The 20,785-nt window shown below is 36.0% G+C and overlaps 1 protein-coding gene across 1 annotated transcript; it reads right to left on the reverse strand.

The window, feature by feature from the left end:
* Positions 1 to 949: 949 nt before the first annotated feature.
* On the reverse strand, positions 950 to 20,107 carry LOC306864542 (RAC-beta serine/threonine-protein kinase-like). The gene is made up of 14 exons (XM_079408631.1): positions 19,878 to 20,107; positions 18,600 to 18,694; positions 18,377 to 18,505; positions 18,190 to 18,301; positions 13,108 to 13,258; positions 12,885 to 13,016; positions 11,009 to 11,074; positions 10,858 to 10,926; positions 10,662 to 10,784; positions 6,673 to 6,801; positions 3,927 to 4,141; positions 2,080 to 2,167; positions 1,902 to 2,004; positions 950 to 1,289 (listed from the first exon to the last, which is right to left on the reverse strand). The coding sequence occupies exons 2-14, from the start codon at positions 18,643 to 18,645 to the stop codon at positions 1,210 to 1,212; spliced, it is 1,443 nt and encodes a 480-aa protein (XP_079264757.1). The 5' UTR covers positions 18,646 to 18,694; positions 19,878 to 20,107; the 3' UTR covers positions 950 to 1,209.
* Between the last annotated feature and the right edge of the window lie 678 nt (positions 20,108 to 20,785).

Here is a 20,785-nt window from a genome sequence, read left to right on the forward strand (position 1 = left end):
ACTGAGCAAAAATATTAATTTTCTGCAGATGCTGATATTCATATGATGAAATTCTGATGCTTGTGATGTAAATCAGTGAGATGTTTATAACAGTGCAGCAGATACCGACATAAAATGATGTAAATATCAGTCATCGATCTAGATCTCCTATAATATGTCTTAGTAAGATGAGATTGAAATGATCCAAACATATAATGCAATGCTGATTGAGAGATGAAGAAATAAACGCTGATGTTTTGGAGGCTTGTGAAGATCATTCCTCTGCTGAGGAACAGAGAAAGTGAAGCTTCTGGAAACAAACGCTCCTCAAAAGATCCTGATGATCAGATTTGAGACGCACTGAAAATGATTGATGGAGAATCAAGTAAAGCTGAGCTGCTTCAGTCCAGTAAGTGTTCATCTGGAAATATGACTGCAGTTATTCTGACCTTTACTTGATCAAAATCAGTCAAGATGTGACAGCAGACGCTGGACGTTTGTACAATTACACTAAAAGAGCTTTTACTGGATAAAAACCTCTAAACTATCAATCAGCCGACAGATGACATGAGGAGATTGTGTGTGAAACACGTTTAACAGCAAAGTTTGATCAATTTGAGACCTTAGAAATGTGCATATTAAATATGATACAGTACCTTTAGTGTTAACAAGCCAAAATATGAGAGATTAACTAGAAAGTGAAATGCTCCAGTTTTTGTTTTGGCTGTTGTGGTTAATAAATGTGATGCCTTTAGTTTCTATTATGATCAAATATTAGAAACAAAATGATGACGATATAGTGAATGATGCACAGGCTGAATATGCTGCTAATTATTCTTAATCATGTGTTTTGTATGTTGGCAGGGTTTGTAGAAACCAACCAGATCATCTGTGAGTTTTTATAGTGAAGAGATGAAGCAGATTTGAGCCTAAAAACAGGATCAGGATGAAAGGAGACACACTGGTGATCATCGCTCAATCTAAAGGACAGGATGAAAGTCTTTAATGTTTAGATTCTAATCATGACACTTAGTGTTTCTCTGTGACCTCGTGAGTGAAAATCACGTGCTGTGACGTATGATTATGAGATCGTAATGACAGCAGCGTGTTTGGCTTTACATTCTGAGCACCGGTAATCAATACATTCATTGAGTGATAGAGATCCATCTGTACACTGAAACACACCACATGACTTCAGCTCCATCATGATGCATTATGGGACGGAGTCAGTCACTCTCGTATGCTGGCAGAGTAAGAGAACTGAGGGAAGTGAGCGACCGGCCCAGCGTCCTCCACATCCTGACAGCTCACTGAAACACAAGCACAGCATTAATCACAGAGTATGTGAGCGAAGTGGAGCGGCAACAATTTTCCCTCCGTGCATTTAATAATAACAACTTTTTGATGTGCGACATATTGCCCCAGAAATAATTGCAATAAGCAATCTGTCATTTTAAGACCATTTTATGCCACTTAATATATAATCAATCTCACAGCATGATAATTTGCAGAACATGTTTCTTCGTAAAACATTAGCGTTTGCAAAATATTAGCATTTATTCGTAAAAAAAATAGTTTGTAAAACATTTGCGTTCATTCAGAAAACATATGTATTTGTTCTCAAAACATTTGTTTGTTCATAAAACATTTGCATTTCCCTGAGAAACATTTTTTCACTCACAAAATATTTGCATTCCTCCAAGAAACGTTGCATTTTCTTGCAAAACTATTGTGCTACCTTAATAAACTGTGTTTGCTCGCAAAAGGAATAAAATAGTTTCCCCACCTCATATTATTTCCATTATGAAAGTTTAAGACGTTTGTTATACCATTTAAGAGTCTTTTTTAAACCTTAAATTACATAAAAACAGATCTTTTTTTTTAAACTTGCACACGTGCCACTAAGTAGACTTTGGACTTACGCTTGTCTGGCGGTGTAACAGTGATGCGCTGCGCTGTGAACTCGTCATCAAAGTAGCGTGTGTCCGTCTCTGACGTCACCTGCGGTTTAAAGGGCGGCACCAGCTGCAAAAATAACACAAAAACCAGATGTCAGAATCTGCATCCAAACCCTTCAACACCATACACGATCAGAAGCACCTTCTTCTGCAGCACGTCCTCCCAGTGAATACAGGAGAAGAACTTGTGCCCCATCACTTCTCTGGCATCATCAGGTCCGCCTCCGAGCCTGCAGCCAATCAGAAGCATTCACAATGTCACCTGATCACATCATGATGAGCTCCAGTCATTAGGGCTGTGACAGTGGCAGATTTTTACAACCTTGGTGGTGTATATGTATGTATAATTTTGAAACTAAATATAAATAAATGCGGGCTCGGCTCAAACTATTAACAAACGTATGTGTTTATCTTAGCACTTTCGTCAGTGAACACGGCAACACGCAGCCTGCAAAACACTAGGCCATCAAAGAAATAATACAGTTAAATAAGAAAGTAGCCTAAATAATTCGTAACCACTTCAATCACATGCTGGAAAATCTGCGTTGGCCTGATAACAATTAGATTGTAAACACTAATGCTTAAGCCTACCTTGGCTTTTATATAATTGTTGGTGTGCTTGTTGCATTTTAAGCAACCGTGGCCTGGTATCTTGCCTCATTATTCCACCGGCACAAAGCAAGCGGGTCTTCGCTGGCCTCCTCTCGCAAATAGCAACTGGAAATGGCTCTTGAGATATGAAGTGCTCACCCATTTAACACTTTACGTGCCACACCGCAACAGCTAAAGTCTGTCGCGACAAAGCGACCGCTAAAAATCATATGAACTTTGTGTCAGGACGTCATAAATAAAACGAGGTATCAGTTTACTGTCGGGGATTTGTCGGGCCGCGCCGCATCCAGTGTAGACTGCATCACTGATTATAATGTATTGTGTTCTATTGACTATTGTATTTTGTCATGCCGGTGTAGACATGGTGTAAAGGAAATGCCATGGCGTTTGAGGTCATTTGTGAATTAACGGTCTAAATAAAACAATTTACAGCTAAATGGTATATGCTATAAATACCGAAATCTATTGCAACTGTTACTATTATTGCACTTGTATACAAAACTTAGTATTTTATGCTTGTTATAGAGTGTGTGGCATCACACGCATTACCGCCAGTGGCAATCAACCACCGCGTGACGCGGTTGTCATCGCGACCGTCACAGCCCAACCAGTCATATACAGTGGTGGCCAAAATAATTACACTAGTATTTTCAGAAGCTAAAAATGGTTTTAAGTCAGTTATTTCTATCTCTTGCTGTAGTGTGTCAGTAGGAAATATCAGTTTACATTTCCAAACATTCATTTGGCCATTAGTTGTAATAATCCAGTGAGATTTTTGTGCTCCACACAGAGATCTGATCATCATCCAGTCTGTCTGGAGTGACATGAAGAAACAGAACAAACTGAGACAGACTCAATCCAGAAGAACTGTGCCTCAAGAAACCTTCCTGCAAAGCTCCTCAGAAACTCTGCTCAAGTGCACCGAAGACAAAAGCTGCTTTAAACACAAAGGATGCTCACACCAAATTAGTTAATAGAAGTTAACTGATCTATTTATGACATTATTTTTGACAACATTCTCATTTTACTGCATTTTTACACAAGTGCCTAAAACTTCTAACAGCACTGTAGCTTTGCAGATAGGTTTCTTCAAGCATCTTGGAGACAGTTCTTCTGGATTTAGTCTGTCTCAGTTTGTTCTGTTTCTTCATGTCACTCCAGACAGACTGGATGATGATCAGATCTCTGTGTGGAGCACAAAAATCTCAATGGATTATTACAATTAATGGCCAAATGAATGTTTGGAAATGTAAACTGATATTTCCTACTGACACACTACAGCAAGAGATAGAAATAACTGACTTAAAACCCTTTTTTAGCTGTTGTTCTAATCATTTTGGCCAGCGCTGTGTGTATATGATGAGATATGAGGTTGACCTCTGTTTGGGGTCTTTCCTCAGCAGGCCGGTCAGCAGCGCTTTAGCTTCGGGTGAGAGGTTCTTGGGGAAACGGATCTCCTCCATCACGATAAGCTCGAAGAGCCGCTCGTGGTCCTGATTGTAGAAGGGCAAGCGTCCGCACATCATCTCGTACATCACCACTCCCAGACCCCACCAGTCCACTGCGCGGCCGTAATCATTGTCCTCCAGCACCTGAACACACACGGGAACAAAACCAGACATCACTCCTGTCATAATGCTCCAGATCAGCACTTCAAACATTCTCAACATGACATATATATTACTAAAATGTGACCCTCTCTGTGAAATACAGGCTAAAGTCTCAAAATCGAATTATGAGATAACAAGCATCAAAGTTCGATTTCAACCATTAATTTCATTATGATTTCAATGTTTGACATTTGCTCAGTCAATATTAAAGATATCAAGGTTACATTTTCACAGAATGTTCTTTTATCTTATGAAGGATGATTTTATGTAGAAAACAGTAAATCAGAAAACAATTACTTTAACAGTTTTCACAGCCAGGGTCACAAATTATTAGTTTTCACGGGTCTTCTTTATAAAATGCATGTACAATCAGATTTGATCCTTAAAACAAATCAGGATTTAGAGAGGCAATCACTGAAGAGCATGTGAACAAATTATTGCGTTCATATATACCAGTAATTAAAATAATTCACCATTGTTTGCATATTGATGTTCTATAAATCATTTGTAGGAACATTTCAGAAATTGCCAAACATTTAGGATAATTTTACAAAACCCTTTATAAATCAGGCCCCAGATTCCAGACATCTTAATGTTTTTCAGGGTTCCTGTTCTTTTTAACCAATGAATTTGCATGACCTATTTTTGTAGTCATTTGTGATTTACAAGATTTTAAAAAATATTTGTACTGATAAAATATTTTAGAGTTTGGCATAATTCGAAAATTTATTTTTATCATCAAAATGCCCATGTTGTTTTCAGATTTTATCTATTTCCACAGCTTTTTAAGGTTTTTATTCACATATAAACATGCATGCATGCATAGAGCACATCATGGTGAACATGGAAGCTCAATGAAGTTTACTCAGTGCAAAAAATTATTCTCTTAGTATTTTTTCTCTTGTTTTCTAGTATAAATATCTAAAAATGTCTTGTCTTGAATCAAGATGAATTTACTGTACAAATAAAATGACTTAAGATATAATGTCTTGTTTTGTGTAAAAAACTTTTTTTAGTTTTTGCTTAAAACAAGCAAAAAATATCAGCCAATGGGGCAAGAAAAAGTATCTTGTTTAGCCTTTGAATTAAGATAATTTTTCTTACCCCATTGGCAGATATTTTTGCTTGTTTTAAAGAAAAACTAACAATTTTTGATATTTGTTTTACAGAAAACAAGGCATAATATTAGGGATGCACGATATTATCGGACCGATATCGGAATAGGCCGATAATGGCTTTAAATGTAAATAATGTAAATATCGGCATCGGCCTGATATGAGAAATGATGCTGATATGTCTTGCCGATAAGAGGAATGGGTTAACTCGCATGTGCTCAGGGTGTGTTAGTGATTAGATCACGTCAGCAGTGTCTCTCATTCTTGAAGCAAAATTTTGTCTGAATGATGATCAGATTCACTCTTTTGGATCGCTGCATTTAATCTGTGAAAGCACCTACAGAATGACTCGTTTGGTGTGTGATAGAGTAAACAGTAATAGCACGAGCAGTGACAGCCTCCCCCAGGTCCTAATGCCCGTTCGGTAAGGAGGTTTAATCTGTAGGGGGCGCTGTCGGCCTACTTCTAATTAAATTAAAAGTAAAATAGCCTACACAAATAACATTTAGACTGTGTTTCTGATTAAATAAACCTGTAAATGATGTCATAAAGTAATGAGTATGCTTTGATTTAATGGTCAGAAGCTATAGCTTACATGAAAAAAAATAAATCACAAACATTACACTTGTAAATTAAATAATTTTATATATACTGATTTATTCATTAATGTGTAATACGTTTTATTTTTTAAACAAATCATGAGCTCACTGATTTTCAAAGATTTTCAGAATTTTTACAACTTTGTTTTAGACCAGGGTTCCTCAAATCTTCCCCTGGAGGGCCAGAGTTTAGCTCCAACCCTGATCAAACTCACCTACCTGTGATTTTCTAATGATCTTGAAGACTCTGATTAGCATGCTCAGGTGTGTTTGATTAGGGTTAGAGCTAAACTCTGCAGGAGTGGGCCAGATTTAAGGATCCCTGTTTTAGACCATCTAAAAATTTTAAATCTTAAAATAAAATGTTGGGGTTAACACTGCATCTTTCAGTGTTACCGATATATATAAAAAGAAATATATCGGTATCGGACAAAATGAGTTGAAAAATATCATTATATCGGATATCGGCAAAAATCCAATATCATGCATCCCTACATAATATCTCAAGTAATTTTGTTTGTCAAGTAAATGCACCTTGATTCAAGAATGTTTTTGTACATTCTTCAATTTATACTAGAAAACAAGACAAAAATACTAAGTAAGAAAATCTTTTTTTTACAGCGCTCGTGTTTACCATATGTGATTCTGTATGCATGTGTGCTCATATGTGAATAGAAGCCTAAATGAATCAGTCACATGTGTTTAAAGTGAATAATTACAGGATTTTAATGTTTTGGTGAACTATCATCGTGAGGCCCCTGTTGGGCCCCTGGTCAAGAGCCGCTGTGTTGCTGAGTACCTCCGGTGCAAGGTATTCTGGGGTTCCACAGAACGTTCTCATGGTGGCTTCATCTGTGATTCCCTCCTTACAGAGACCAAAATCTGTGATCTTCATATGTCCGTCTTTATCCAGCATGAGGTTCTCCAGCTGAGTGAACAGAGAACACAATCATCAACACATAACACTATTAATAATAATAATACGTTTTATTTATATAGCGCCTTTCAAATACCCAAACACACTTTACATAAGGTAATTGTCTTCTGTAGAACTGCTTTGCTGCTGAAACAGTTGTTTCACGATTGCAAATGTGATTTTATTCAACAGCTCTGAAACTGATATTGTGCTACATTTTAAACACAATATCAGCAATATTGTATGTTTTAATCAATTTAACAAATGAAAAGAGTTCTAATCAAAGTCACAGCATAACTGTTGAGTGTCTCTGATCAACACAAAGCAGTGATTCACTACTAAATTAATCCATGTTTTTGAACGAATGGGGTGAATCAATGATTCAGTGACTCAGTTGAGTGAATGATTCAATGACTCACTCGTTAAGACAGTGACTCATTGCACCTACTGTTGCTTTTAGTTTCATAATTATAGATTAATTTCATTAAAAAAAATTACTTCATAATTCAATATTCAATTCTCGAAACAAAAAAACAGTAAAACTGATTTCAAATTTATGCAATTTTCAATAAAAATATTTCTTCTAAAGCTACTTCTTTGTAATGTCGACAATGCTTTTCTCATTTAACACAATAATGAATAAATTATCTTTTGGGGGTTGTTTCTCAGCCCAAACTGATGTGCAGTTAATTAGATTAATTACTTGGCACGTCATGTAATTAATTAGATAAACACTTTTTAAATCGCTTGACATCCCTAGTGCAGAAATAAAGGCGACTTGGAATGACAACATTTCTAACGTGTTGCAATGATAATATGTAAGAAACTATGCAACTTTTTGCTTAAAGTGTACATACACTTATTACATAATCCATCAGTATAGTATGTTCATAGTACACCCATCTGTATATCAAGCTGATAGTATATAAAAATCTGTAAATTATGTACATAGTACTGTCTTTATCTGTATATATTTTGTAAGATTGTAGGCACTGTATATCCTGTACTTGCTGCTTATTGCACTTCTGGTTAGATGCTAACTGCATTTCGTTCCCTTGTACCTTACATCTAGGGGTGCTCCGATCAGGATTTTTGAGGCCGATCACAGATACCGATCTGATTAAAGCCTTCTTTTTATTATGTAGAATATTTTATAGTGATGATCCAATCATGATTTTAGACATTTATTCAGGGCCTGAATTTAATTTGTATTGTATTATTAATTTGTATTGTATTACTGGACTTTTTACACAGTCCAATTTACACAATTAAATTTAAACACAATAAATACTATATAAGAAACACATTATTCAATGATTTTTACTTTTGCATTTACTTCTAGATTTATATATTAAGTTGCTCAAGCAATTGGCAAAACATTTAAACTACTTTCAAACTTACGACTGACAGAAAGTCAGCTCTACTGCCTTTTCTTTAGCATTTAAATCTTTATTATTCCTGCGGTTCATAAATAACTTTGTTTTCCTATACCCAGGGTTGCTGCAGGATTTTTAAGCTCAAATTTAAGACTTAAGACCTTTTTTTAAGACCTGCACAAATACAATTAATACCATATGAGCGAGGTAGGGCAATGTCTACGGTAAACTATTAAACTGTAAAAAGTATGATTTTCAGTTCAGATACAAGTTTTCAGGAAAACTAACAGTTTTATAAAATGATACACTTCACATTTCAGCCTTTAAACCATTTTTTAAGAAAATGGATGAGTTAAAAGTATTATTATATTAAGCAATTATTAATAAATTATAATATTAATTAAATAACAACACATTTTACGGTTTAGATTTGTATAATGAATTATCTTGATCCACCGATTCACATTTACAGCTCTGCGTGTAAAATCATGGGTCGATTTTCACATTGGTCTGAACAAAAAACAACCCAATGTTCCTGCAATACCAGAGGCTGCAGTTCTAGCTAGGACCCTATTTTTTGGGACAGTGCCATCTACTCCAACATAGGAGACCTGATTCAAACATCAAACGAACAGATGCAAAGACTAGATCCATGGAAACTATTCATTTTTAATCTTATATGTAAGAACTAGCGTGAACCGTTTGAGGGAGAGTCAGCAATCTCCATTTAGCCTTTTTAGTTGTGCAAAACAGTTCATTGTGATGCTGGATGTTGTAAATTAGTATTTGTATTCAAATTATTTTACATTTATTAAAGTACTAATAATCACACCAGTTTGTACCGCAAGTGTTTTACCATTTACTGCACTTTAAGTGTGTCACACATCAGACGTGAAGCGCTGTGACTAATGAACTGAAGTCTCGCACAGACACAAGTCTTTCTTTCCAAGAAAACTGAATTTAAAACCAGAATATATTGAAATAAATTAGGTTAAATATTTCAAGAGGGTTACCAACGGGTATGTTTAGGGTTAGGACACTAATTAAGTGTATACTAGGGCTGCACGATTATGTCGATTATTCCCTTGAGATTGTTATTGCGATTATTAATAATGATTATTTTGATTTATTCCATTGTTTGAAGCTGCATGCCATATTTTTTATATAAAATATATATTTGAAAAAAGGCTGAGAACACTCTTCCTAAACTTTTATTGCTTTTGAGTTGGGATGCAGATGTACATTTGACAGTACCATTGTGAAAACTGTAACGGCCTCATCTTTTATACATAACCAAAAGTACAGCACCTCATTACCATGGTAAAAAAGTAGCCTAACTATAGGTTTCTATGGAGTTTGCATTGAAAATCAGTAGCCTAAAGACATGTCTAGACAAATCCACATCAACTGAAATAATAATTAACAATGTAATTATATTCCATTATTCCTTTAACATATTTAGTATAATACTCAATATGAATATCCTACTTTTCTGCCACCGTACCATTGTTACCGTTAGTTTTACTACAGTAAAACTAAGGTAAATGTGGGTGATTTGTGGATTGAAACGTCTTCTAACTGGATCGTTGCTGCACTGTTTCTGCATCAGTGTTGATGAGAATAACAGCTCCCATTTATTTGGCTTTAAACTAGTTTGAATTAAAGATACGTGATTTGTACTGGAGAACTCTGCGCTTAACTCGAGTGCTTCTTACTGGATTTCACAGCATTGTTTAGTGCGTGATCGCGACTGGTCACTGTAATAAACAGTCGCTGTAATCTCGCGCTGCGGATAAAAGGTCAGTGTGGTGCACAGTTGGCGTTTAACATATCCATCATGCACAACAAACAATCTCTGCACTGCAGCAGACGCATCGCTCCTGGAACGCACTGCCGGACCGCAACTGTGTGCAGTGTGAATGCTTTAAACCATTAACATAAGCGCGGAAAAAATACACACCATATACCCACTGCAAACGGCGTAATGTGAACCTGGCATTATATGTGTGCGCTTCGAGTGTGCATGAACGCACGGTCTCCAGGAGAGCACGTGAGCGCTGAATGGTTTAAACACTGGCAAGAATTAAAAACAAACTGATTCACTTACGCTGTTTGTGAAATTATCTCTCATTACTTTATAAGATTATTTAATGAAGAAATATGAATTGTACCTCACCTTCAGCATTATAATTATTTCACCCACACCAGACTGAGACTATGCCGCTGCATGTCATGCTAAACCGCTCACGGCACGCACGTCATAAGCTAGAGATCGTTTTTTTGAGATCGGCCTTTTTAGAGACCGCCGATCAAACATCCCAAAGCGATTATCGGCCAATAGTGATCGGTAGCCGATCAATCGGCGCACCCCTACTTACATGTGTAATGACAATGAAGTTGAATCTAATCTAAACTTTCATGAAATTCAAAAAAATCTAAACTGCGATGAAAAATACTAAATAAAATCAAGCAAGCAGTTGTTGGTGTGCATCTGACCTTCAGGTCCCTGTAGACGACGTTCTGTGAGTGCAGATAGTCGAGAGCGGAGACGATCTCAGCGCCGTAGAAGCGCGCTCTGTCCTCAGAGAAGACACGCTCACGGGACAGATGGAAGAACAGCTGCGGGCGAGAGACACGTCAGAGGCACAGGAGAGAGAAAACAGCAGCGTCTGATTAAAACACATGCTCATACCTCTCCTCCATTAGCATACTCCATCACAAAACACAGCCGGTCAGGGGTCTGAAAGGCGTATTTAAGAGTCTGAAACACAACAGAGAGCAGTCAGACATACAGAGACATTCATATATGTGACGAACACACACACACACACACACACACTGACCGTCAGGAACGGGTGTCTGGTGTTCTGCAGCACTCGACTCTCTGTGACCGTGTGTGCCACTTCATCCTAAACACACACAAACACTTTCAAAACACAGATCAACCAAGCTCAGGTCTGACCACTCTGATTATGTGCGCTAATTAGGCGTGTAACGGTTCACAAAATTCACGGTACGGTTCGATACGATACAGTGTTGTCGTCACAGTTCGGTACATTTCCGATACAGCAAAAAGAAAAATGACATTTTTACCATTTTTTACTTTGAACAATGATGGAGCTATACTTGACCCATCTTCTAGGGGGTCTACTTAGCAACATATAAAACAAAAACAGCTCTGTTTTGAAGTATTCCAGCTGATGTAGCCTATTGTCATGTAGCAGATTAATCTTTTCCAACAAGTTCAAATAGATTTTTACCTTTTATGGGCATTTTTTACCTTTATAAAGCCATTTTTTTCTAAAAGTGTGCATCACCTTTTGAGTCAATTTTTTACATTTAATAAGTCAATAATAAGACATTTAGGTTTTACCAAGCAAATGAAGTCTGTATTGACAAAATTCATCTTTGCAATGCAGAGGAAACATAGAAGTTGCATATGAATGGCATTTAGATGCTTTTACACACTGTTTAATGCAGCTCAGAGGGACATGTAATGCTTTAACCTGCAGCTACAAATGCATAATGTTTTGATATTTTAAACATAACACGTTGGCAACTGATGTTTGAAATCAACTAAAAAAATTAAAAGATGCTTTAAATGTGAAATTAAAACAGCCAGCAGGTGACAGCAAGTCACTTAATAAGTGAGTCATTAAAACTAATCATTTAAAGGTTGATTCATTCAGGAACGAAACACCATCATGTTGCTCAGAGACGCGAAACTGTGCTGTGACTGTGTTTGGAATTATTTTTGTTGTCGAAAGAGAGCAAAAACTTGCTATATGCTGTCTCTTAATTAACTTCTTGCTTTTTGAACTGTTGTAAAAATCATTGTAATCATGCTGATTTTTTGGAGAGAAAAACGGCACTCTTTTGTGATATTAAATATATGAAATTATGTAAATATATACATTTTCTGTCCCCATATCTTGAATTTTGTGCTCATTCTAAATGTATTTTCATAGACTGAATAATGCAGTGAAAGAACACACTCTAAATGCGCATTTGCACTAATCTAACCTTATAGGATAATATGCTGTAACAGGATTAGTCCAGCAAATCGTTCGGTTTGTAATGCCTCATGCCAAACGGTTCAATACGAATACGTGTATCGTTACACTTCTAGTGCTAATATGTTAATAAATAACAATATTTACATATAACATTGACTAAAAGACAGAGACTGTAATGAAGAGTGATGGCACAAAGGAACTGCTGAATCAGATTTAAATGAGTCATTGTAACACAGTTTGAGCTGATTCACAGAACTGAACTCAACCACTTAAGTAAAAGTAACTTAAGTTGCTTTCAAACAAAGTTCACTAGATCGCTGGATGATTATCACCATAATCTAAAACTATACTAAAAAATTAAAAAAGATTTAAAACTTGTTTCCTTAACTACCTGAAATGCACTCAAATTTGGTTGGGAACAATAAAATTACTAACGGGGAAAATATTCTAAACAATTATCTTAAAATAAAATCGTTGAAAACAGATGAAAATACACCACCCTGGCTAAATCTGGCACACTGATTTTGTGTATTGTTAATGTGTATTGTCTCTGATTTAATAAATGAATGAATATAAATCACACTACATTTTCTAAAGTCCTGAAATCTCAAAACCAGCTTCCAGTCTCATTTCAATAATTGTCTGGCTTGACTCTAACAGTGTTTTTGTTAGTCACGGGTTGGTTAGTAAAGAGTCTTGTCACCTTAGCGATGATGACTTCCTTCCGCAGGATCTTCATGGCGTAATACATCCCAGAGGCTTTCTCTCGCACCAGAATCACCTTCCCAAACGTGCCTTTACCCAGCAGCTTCAGGTAATCGAAGTCATTCATCGTCTGAAAGCACAAACCACCACCATCATCATCATCATCAGTGCAAACCGCTGACGGATTTCTACGCTCGTAACCGTAATCTGCAGAGACGCACCACTCTGGAGCTGGATTTGGACAGAGACACCTCCATGTCCTCCAGAGCGCTGAGGTCACCGGGAAAGCTGAACTTGATCTCCATTGGTTCGCCCGCTTCCCGCGTCTGCAGCCCATTGGCCACGGCCTGGATCGCTTGCATCCACTCGTCCCTTGATATGGTTACAAGCAGTGATTTGCCATGGTGAAGAACACACAGAGTAAACTGCTCAAAAGTAGTTGTTTCCAGAAGTATAAAACTGATTTGTAATAATAATCTATAAAGCATTAAAGACAGACTGTGAGCGATGAGGTTGTTAATCGATGGTTTATGCTTTTTTTGAAACTGTCAATCCATATCATTTTAACTTATTTTAAAAGTCGTGTTTAACAACAGAATACCGCAGGAAAAACTGGAAATGTATTTCTCAAACTATACAATATATTTTTATCTTAAATTACTTATATGTGCCACTATATATATGAAATTACTTCTCAAACTATAAATATATATACTAATAACACACACACACTCCCCTCCAAAAGTATTGGAACAGAAAAGCTCTGTTGGCTGTGGAGTCAAGACGTTTACAAATATGATTAAAAGATGAATATGAGACAAAACTACAGAATGTCACATTTTATTATTGGGTGACTCAACATACAGATGTTTTAGCAGCTAAGAAGTTCAGCACTTTTAGAGTTCATCCCTCTATCTGATGAGAGCATAAGTATTGGAGCAGTTTCCTCTCAGGTCTTTCTAAGTGATCAGCTGTGTCCTGTTGCATTAATTCTTCAGATATTAAAAGCAGGGAATGTGTCGTATCAGTTATATCCATTACTTCTGTATTCTGAATCTTGCATTCAATGATGACACACACAAACCAGGATGAAGACGAGGAAGCTGACTTTGAGAGAAAAGCAAGCAGTTTGGATGCTAAAAGAAAAGAGGAAGTCAGTTAGAGCTCTAGCAAAAACAAAGGGCATGGAGAAATCAAGAGTTTGGAAACCACCAGCAACCAACAACGACCTGATCGGCTGAGAAAACAACAGTAGCTGATGACAGACAAATCATAAAAGCTGTGAAAATGAACCCTAAAAGACATGTCTGTAAAATCAGCAACAACTTCCAGAAAGCTGGGTGATGCTCTGACAATCTACTGTCCTCAGGAGACTTTGACACAGAATTACAGATGCTACACAGCAAGATGCAAACCTCTGACCAGCACCAAAAATAGAAAGTGTAAATGCCATAAATGCATTTACACTGCAAAACTTCAAGCGATAAATATTTTTTTAAACATACAAATAAGCAATGTTGGGAAAATGCAATGATAGTTTTAAATATGAAACAAAACCAGTAGGTTGTGTCAAATGACTGTTAGAATGAGTGAATCATTTAGTCATTCATTCAACAGATTCATTCAAACGACTGATTCGTTCTGAAACGAGGCAAGTGACTACTGTCTTTATGAATGGGTTACTGAATCATTGACTCACTTGATTCGTTCAAAAACGTGGATTCATTCAGTTAAGAAACACCACTGTGTTGATCGGAGACACAAAACAGATCTGCTGTGGCTTTGATTGGAGCTATTTTTCTCAGTGAAATTGAGCAAAAACAGTCAATATTGTGTCAAAAATGTAAGTCACTTAATTTGAACGTCTTGTTTATTGAACTGCTATTGTATAAAATCACACTGCAATCATGTTGAAAAATTTTGGTCATGTGTACCTAAATCATATATTATACATTTTCTTTTTTTTACTACTACTGCAGTATGCATCTATAACTTTCTATGTGTGCTGTTACGCTCATTTGTTTTGATTTCTGCACAAATCTCTCACTCCGGCTGCGCAAGCCTCACCTGGCACGACATAAATACATTATCAGTCGCCGTTAAGTGTGACGTCAAAACAGACCGGCTCGGAATCAACAAACTGACCAAAATCAGCTAATTTGTCTGGCCGGTCAATCAGTGCATCTGCAATATTTACACACATATATATATATATATATATATATATACATAATCTAATGCAGTGGTCGGCAACAGGCAGCCCAATAATATCTGTTTGTTCCTTCTAGATACTGAATATTTTCTACTAAAAGCATGATTTAAACAAGTACTACAACACTTATTCACACGCAATAATGCATTCAAACAAATGTAATCTTACAGTACAACTTCATCTGTATCCGATTTCGAATGAGCAGAAATCTGTAAGAAATGCATCGATCCGTAGGTAAATTAACTGATGTAAACTTACTGTTATTTTCATCACAAACAAAATTTGCACTGCAAAAAGCAGCAATTATACCTTTTAATGCTGACAACCATGTTATTAGCTTGTCATGTGGTAGGAAAAAAAGTTTGCACACTAGTGTTCCAATAAGCCACTTTGAAACTCTCCTGATATTTTATTTTTTAATACCGCAGAGCGGTGTTTCTGATATCAGCGAGCGAAGGAGTGGAGCGGGAATTGGTGAACCTTGAGCGGAGCTGGAGTGGAGTGATTATTAAATGCTCGGAGTGCGGAGGGGATATTGTTGACACTCCACTCCGCTCACATAGGCTATTCTGCCGGACACCGCCACACAAATATGGCTTATTGTTATTGACTGTCCTACTACAGGATTTACCACAGAGTAACAGCTCACTACCAGTTACAAAATACACTGTAACAGTCTGTCAGGCAATTGTAGTTGTATTTTTGTTATCAATTAATTTCTTAAATTATCCTTTGACTACAGTGGTGTGAAAAAGTGTTGGCCCCCTTCCTGATTTTTTATTTTATTGCATGTTTGTCACACTTTAATGTTTCAGATCAAACAAATTTAAATATTAATCAAAGATACAAGTAAACACAACATGCAGTTTTTAAATGAAGGCTTTTTTTATTATGAAGGGAAAACAAAATCCAAACCCACATGGCCCTGTGTGAAAAAGTGCTTGCAAAAAGAACAAAGGCTCATCTCAGTTTTGCCAGAAAACATCTTGATGATCCCCAAGACTTTTGGGAAAATACTCTGTGGACTGACGAGACAAAAGCTGAACTTATAGGATGGCGTGTGTCCCATTACATCTGGCATAAAAGTAACACAGCATTTCAGAAAAAGAACATCATAGCAACAGTAAAATATGGTGGTGGTAGTGTGATGGTCTGGGGCTGTTTTGCTGCTTCAGGACCTGGAAGACTTGCTGTGATAAATGAACCATGAATTCAGCTGTCTACCAAAAAATCCTAAAGGACAATGTCCGGCCATCTGTTCGTGACCTCAAGCTGAAGAGAACTTGGGTTCTGCAGCAGGACAATGATCCAAAACACACCAGCAAATCCACCTCTGAATGGCTGAAGAAAAACAAAATGAAGACTTTGTAGTGGCCTAGTCAAAGTCCTGACCTGAATCCTATTGAGATGCTGTGGCATGACCTTAAAAAGGCGGTTCATGCTCGAAAACCATCCAATGTGTCTGAATTACAACAATTCTGCCAAGATGAGTGGCCAAAATTCCTCCACAGCGCTGTAACAGACTCATTGCAAGTTATCGCAAGCGCTTGATTGCAGTTGTTGCTGCTAAGGGTGGCCCAACCAGGTATTAGGTTTAGGGGGCAAGCACTTTTTCACACAGGGCCATGTGGGTTTGGATTTTGTTTTCCCTTCATAATAAAAAACTTCATTCAAAAACTGCATGTTGTGTTTACTTGTGTTATCTTTGATTAATATTTAAATTTGTTTGATCTGAAACATTAAAGTGTGACAAACATGCAAAAAAATAAAAAAAAATCAGGACGGGGGCCAACACTTTTTCACACCACTGTATGTTCTGGCCCGCCATCTAGTGGCGCAATTGTTTTTTTTTTGGCCCAATGCCAAACTTACTTGCTGACCCCTGATCTAATGTGTGTGCGTGTGTGTGTGTATATATATATATATATATATATATATATATATATATATATATATATATATATATATATATATATATAAACAAGCATATACACTGTGGTTCAAAAGTTTGGGATCAGTAAGATTTTTAATGTTTTTTTTAAAGGAGTGTCTTCTGCTCATCAAGGCTGTATCTATTTGATCAAAAGCACAGGAAAAAAAATAATATTTTGAAATATTATTGCAATTTATAATACAGATTTCCCATTTTATGCTTTAAAATATAATTTATTGCTGTGACGCAGCGCTGTATTTTCAGCACCATTACTCCAGTCTTCAGAGTCACATGATCCTTAAGAAATCATTATAATATACTGATTTATAACGAGTTTTTAAACTGTTTTTGTGTTTAAAGTGTTTACAACCTGTGATACTTTTTTCTTTGATTCCTTGATGAATAAAAAGTAAAAAAGAACAGCATTTAAAATACAAATCTTTTCTAACAATATAAGTCTTTACTATCACTTTATCAATTTAACACATCCTTGCTGAATAAAAGTTTTAATTTCTTTAAAAAAAATGTACTGAACCCAAACTTTTGAATAGTAGTGTATACTGTAACACAAAATTAATACTTTGAATAAATACTGTTCTTTTTAACTTTTTATTTATCAAAGAATCCTGAAAAATGTATCACAAGTCCCAAAAAATATTAAGCAGCACAACTGTTTCCAACATTGATCATAAATCAGCATATTATAATGATTTCTGACTGGAGTAATGATGCTGAAACTTCATTGCTTCCCATGAATAAATTAAATTCTAAAGCATATTAAAACAAAAATGTTATTTTAAATTTAAATAATATTTCATGAAATTAATTTTTTTCTGCATTTTAGCATCTTTGATGAACATAATAAAAACTTCTTCAAAAACACATTAAAAACCTTACTGATCCCAAACTTTTGAATGGCAATGTAGATTTTTTTTATACATTTGTGATAAATGTTTCTATTTTGCAAAAAGAAAAAAAGCATTTGAAATGCTTCATGGGATTGAAAAAAATCAAAGCTGCTTATTAAACTTTACAGTCTTGTATCTTTGTCTTTTTATTTGTTTCTCCAGTGCATTTTGAAAGCTCATCTCTCAGCAGCAGACGCGCGGCGTGCGTGCATGCGTGTGTGTGTGTGTGTGAGATAAAGCTCGGGTTCACCTCTCCTCGCTGTTCTCCACGTGGAAGGTTCTCTCGATGACGCTCGTCCACTGCAGGCAGCGGATCATGAAGGTGTTGGGCCGCGGACGCTCGGTCTTCATCAGCTGACACTCTGGAAACACATGACCCGTTCACACACACACTCATCTGCATACATCACAGCCTCAGCGTCTCCAGCACAACTCACCTTCCACAGAGAAGTTATTGAGTGGAGACGAGCTCTGATCCATCAGCTCCGGCTTCTCCTTGTAGCCCATGAAGGACCCATCACTCTTCAGAATGAAGTAGCGCGGCCTCCATGTCTTTATGTACTCACCTGTGTGACACACACACACACACACACACACACACACACACATCAGAACATGACGTCTCACGCCGCAGGAGAAACTCGCAGGAATCTGCCGTACCTCGTTTATAGAGCCACCCTTCCTTCACCACGCTGACCTCCGTCATGATGGGCGGGGCTTGAGAGTGATTGACACTTCAACTTGGTAACGTGTGGCTGCATTTTTAATAAAAGAGTTTAAAACAAAATAGTATAGTTTAAAAACCTGCTTGAATATATATTTGTAAAATATTTGCTTTGGATTAATCAAAACAATTTTTTTTTATTTAAATTAAACAGTTAAACTTATAAAATATTATGTTTTAAAGAATACTTAACATTTCTTTAACATCTTTGCTTTGAATTGACCATATTTTTTTATTAAAAATAAACTTTAAAAGAGTTAAAACTTTTAAAATCTTTATTCTAACATTTTTGCTTTCATTAGAAAATACATTTGAATTAAAATGTGTAGTTAAAAAGAAACTTTTTAAAAGCGTTAAAATAAAATAAAAAGTAGTTTGAATCAATGTCAGAATATTTAATTTGTCTTTAACATTTTGCTTTGGATTGATCTGACTTTTTTAAATTAACTTTTTAAATAATCGAATAAACTATATAAAAAATATAGCCAAATTTTTTCAAAATGTAAAAATTAATTATGATTATTAATTAAAATAAAAACTTGGTTTAGTCTTTAACATCTATGCTTTGTATTGATCATAAAATACAAATAAGACTTTTTGATTAAAAAGAAACGAGTTAAATTTTATGAAATATTACTTGGTTTATATTATTATTGTCAGAATATGGAATCATCATCATCTTCGGCTTGATAAAAAATTATTAGGAATTAAAAAAAATTAACTTAAAAAGAGTATACTATAAAATACTAAAATATGCTAAAATAAAATATTAAAAGGTGGTACAGTGGTGGAGTCCTATGGTAATATCATGGTACTCTGAAATATATCATGGTACTGAATCCAAATACTATGATATTTACACGGTACTTGACACAATATCGTGTTACTGACACGATAACTGCCCAAACACTATGATATTACCATGGTACAGTTTAAAAACACGGTATTCCCGGCCGGTTAGTGAAACTGAATAACTGAGTTAAAACACAAGGACTCGTTAGTGAGGTAAATCTCCAGATGAAGGGTTAGTTAGTCGTGTGAAGCTGCTAGTTGAAGCTAAGCTAACTTCCCTCAACAAACTAACACAACATGAACTTTGAGCTTCAGCGAGCAAACCGACTTTAGCCGTCGCTCTTATTCTGATATTATTCACATATTATCTCTGATATTACAGTGAAACATAAACGAGTTAATTTAACATTAGTGATTTATACCTGTTTACTGTCAGTGCGGAGCAGTTGTTTACCACACAAACTCTCGGTTAACCATCGCTCCGCTCGTATTGTGGTTAAACACGAGCAAACTGACGGCTGTCTCGCTTCATTTATCGGGTTTTGATCCGGATCGAGTGAAAATTCAACTCGTTTTCTGCACGACTGGCTCTCGCTGGCGTTCAGAGAGTTCACCAGCAGCAGCAGCACGCCGCGTGACGTCAGCACGCTGCGCCCCGCCCCCCGCTGATCTGGGGTCAGTTCGGCGCGCTTCGCCGCTGCGGCGGGAATGAGAGTAAAGCGGAGACACTGATCCGGGATCAGCCTTTATTTGCTCTTCCAAGCGCTGCATAGCGGATCTCAAACTACTCATAACACACACACACACACACACACTCAACTCATTAAAAGTACTTTGGCGGTACCATGGTAATACTACAGTACTTTTCTGTTAATGACATCATATACAAATAACACATATTAGTACATGCTTCAGAACATCTGTGCATCCCTGAGACTCACATCTGGATCTTCTTCAGTCTTATTATCTTACATGATTTCACAAACATACTTTTCAAACTATAAAAATACATTTATATTGCAAAAAACTATTATAAAAAAATAAAAATACTTGAGAAAAATGTTTTAAATTTCAAGTGATTTTCTTTTAAACAAATTTATTTTAGTCCTTTTTTTTATTTTACCCAAATTAATTTTATTTTTAATAATACATTATTCTTTGCTCACTAGAATACTGCACCATTAGATTGATTTAAAACACATTTTTTAAATCAGTTTATTTTAATCAACTTTATTTCATTCAAATTATTAATTTTTAATCCAATTTAAAAATGTCATTAAAGATGGTTTCAAACCTATTTTAATTAACTTTTTTTATTTCAATTTTCAAT

Source organism: Barbus barbus, assembly GCF_936440315.1.
Source record: "Barbus barbus genome assembly, chromosome: 45".
Taxonomy (NCBI): domain Eukaryota; kingdom Metazoa; phylum Chordata; class Actinopteri; order Cypriniformes; family Cyprinidae; genus Barbus; species Barbus barbus.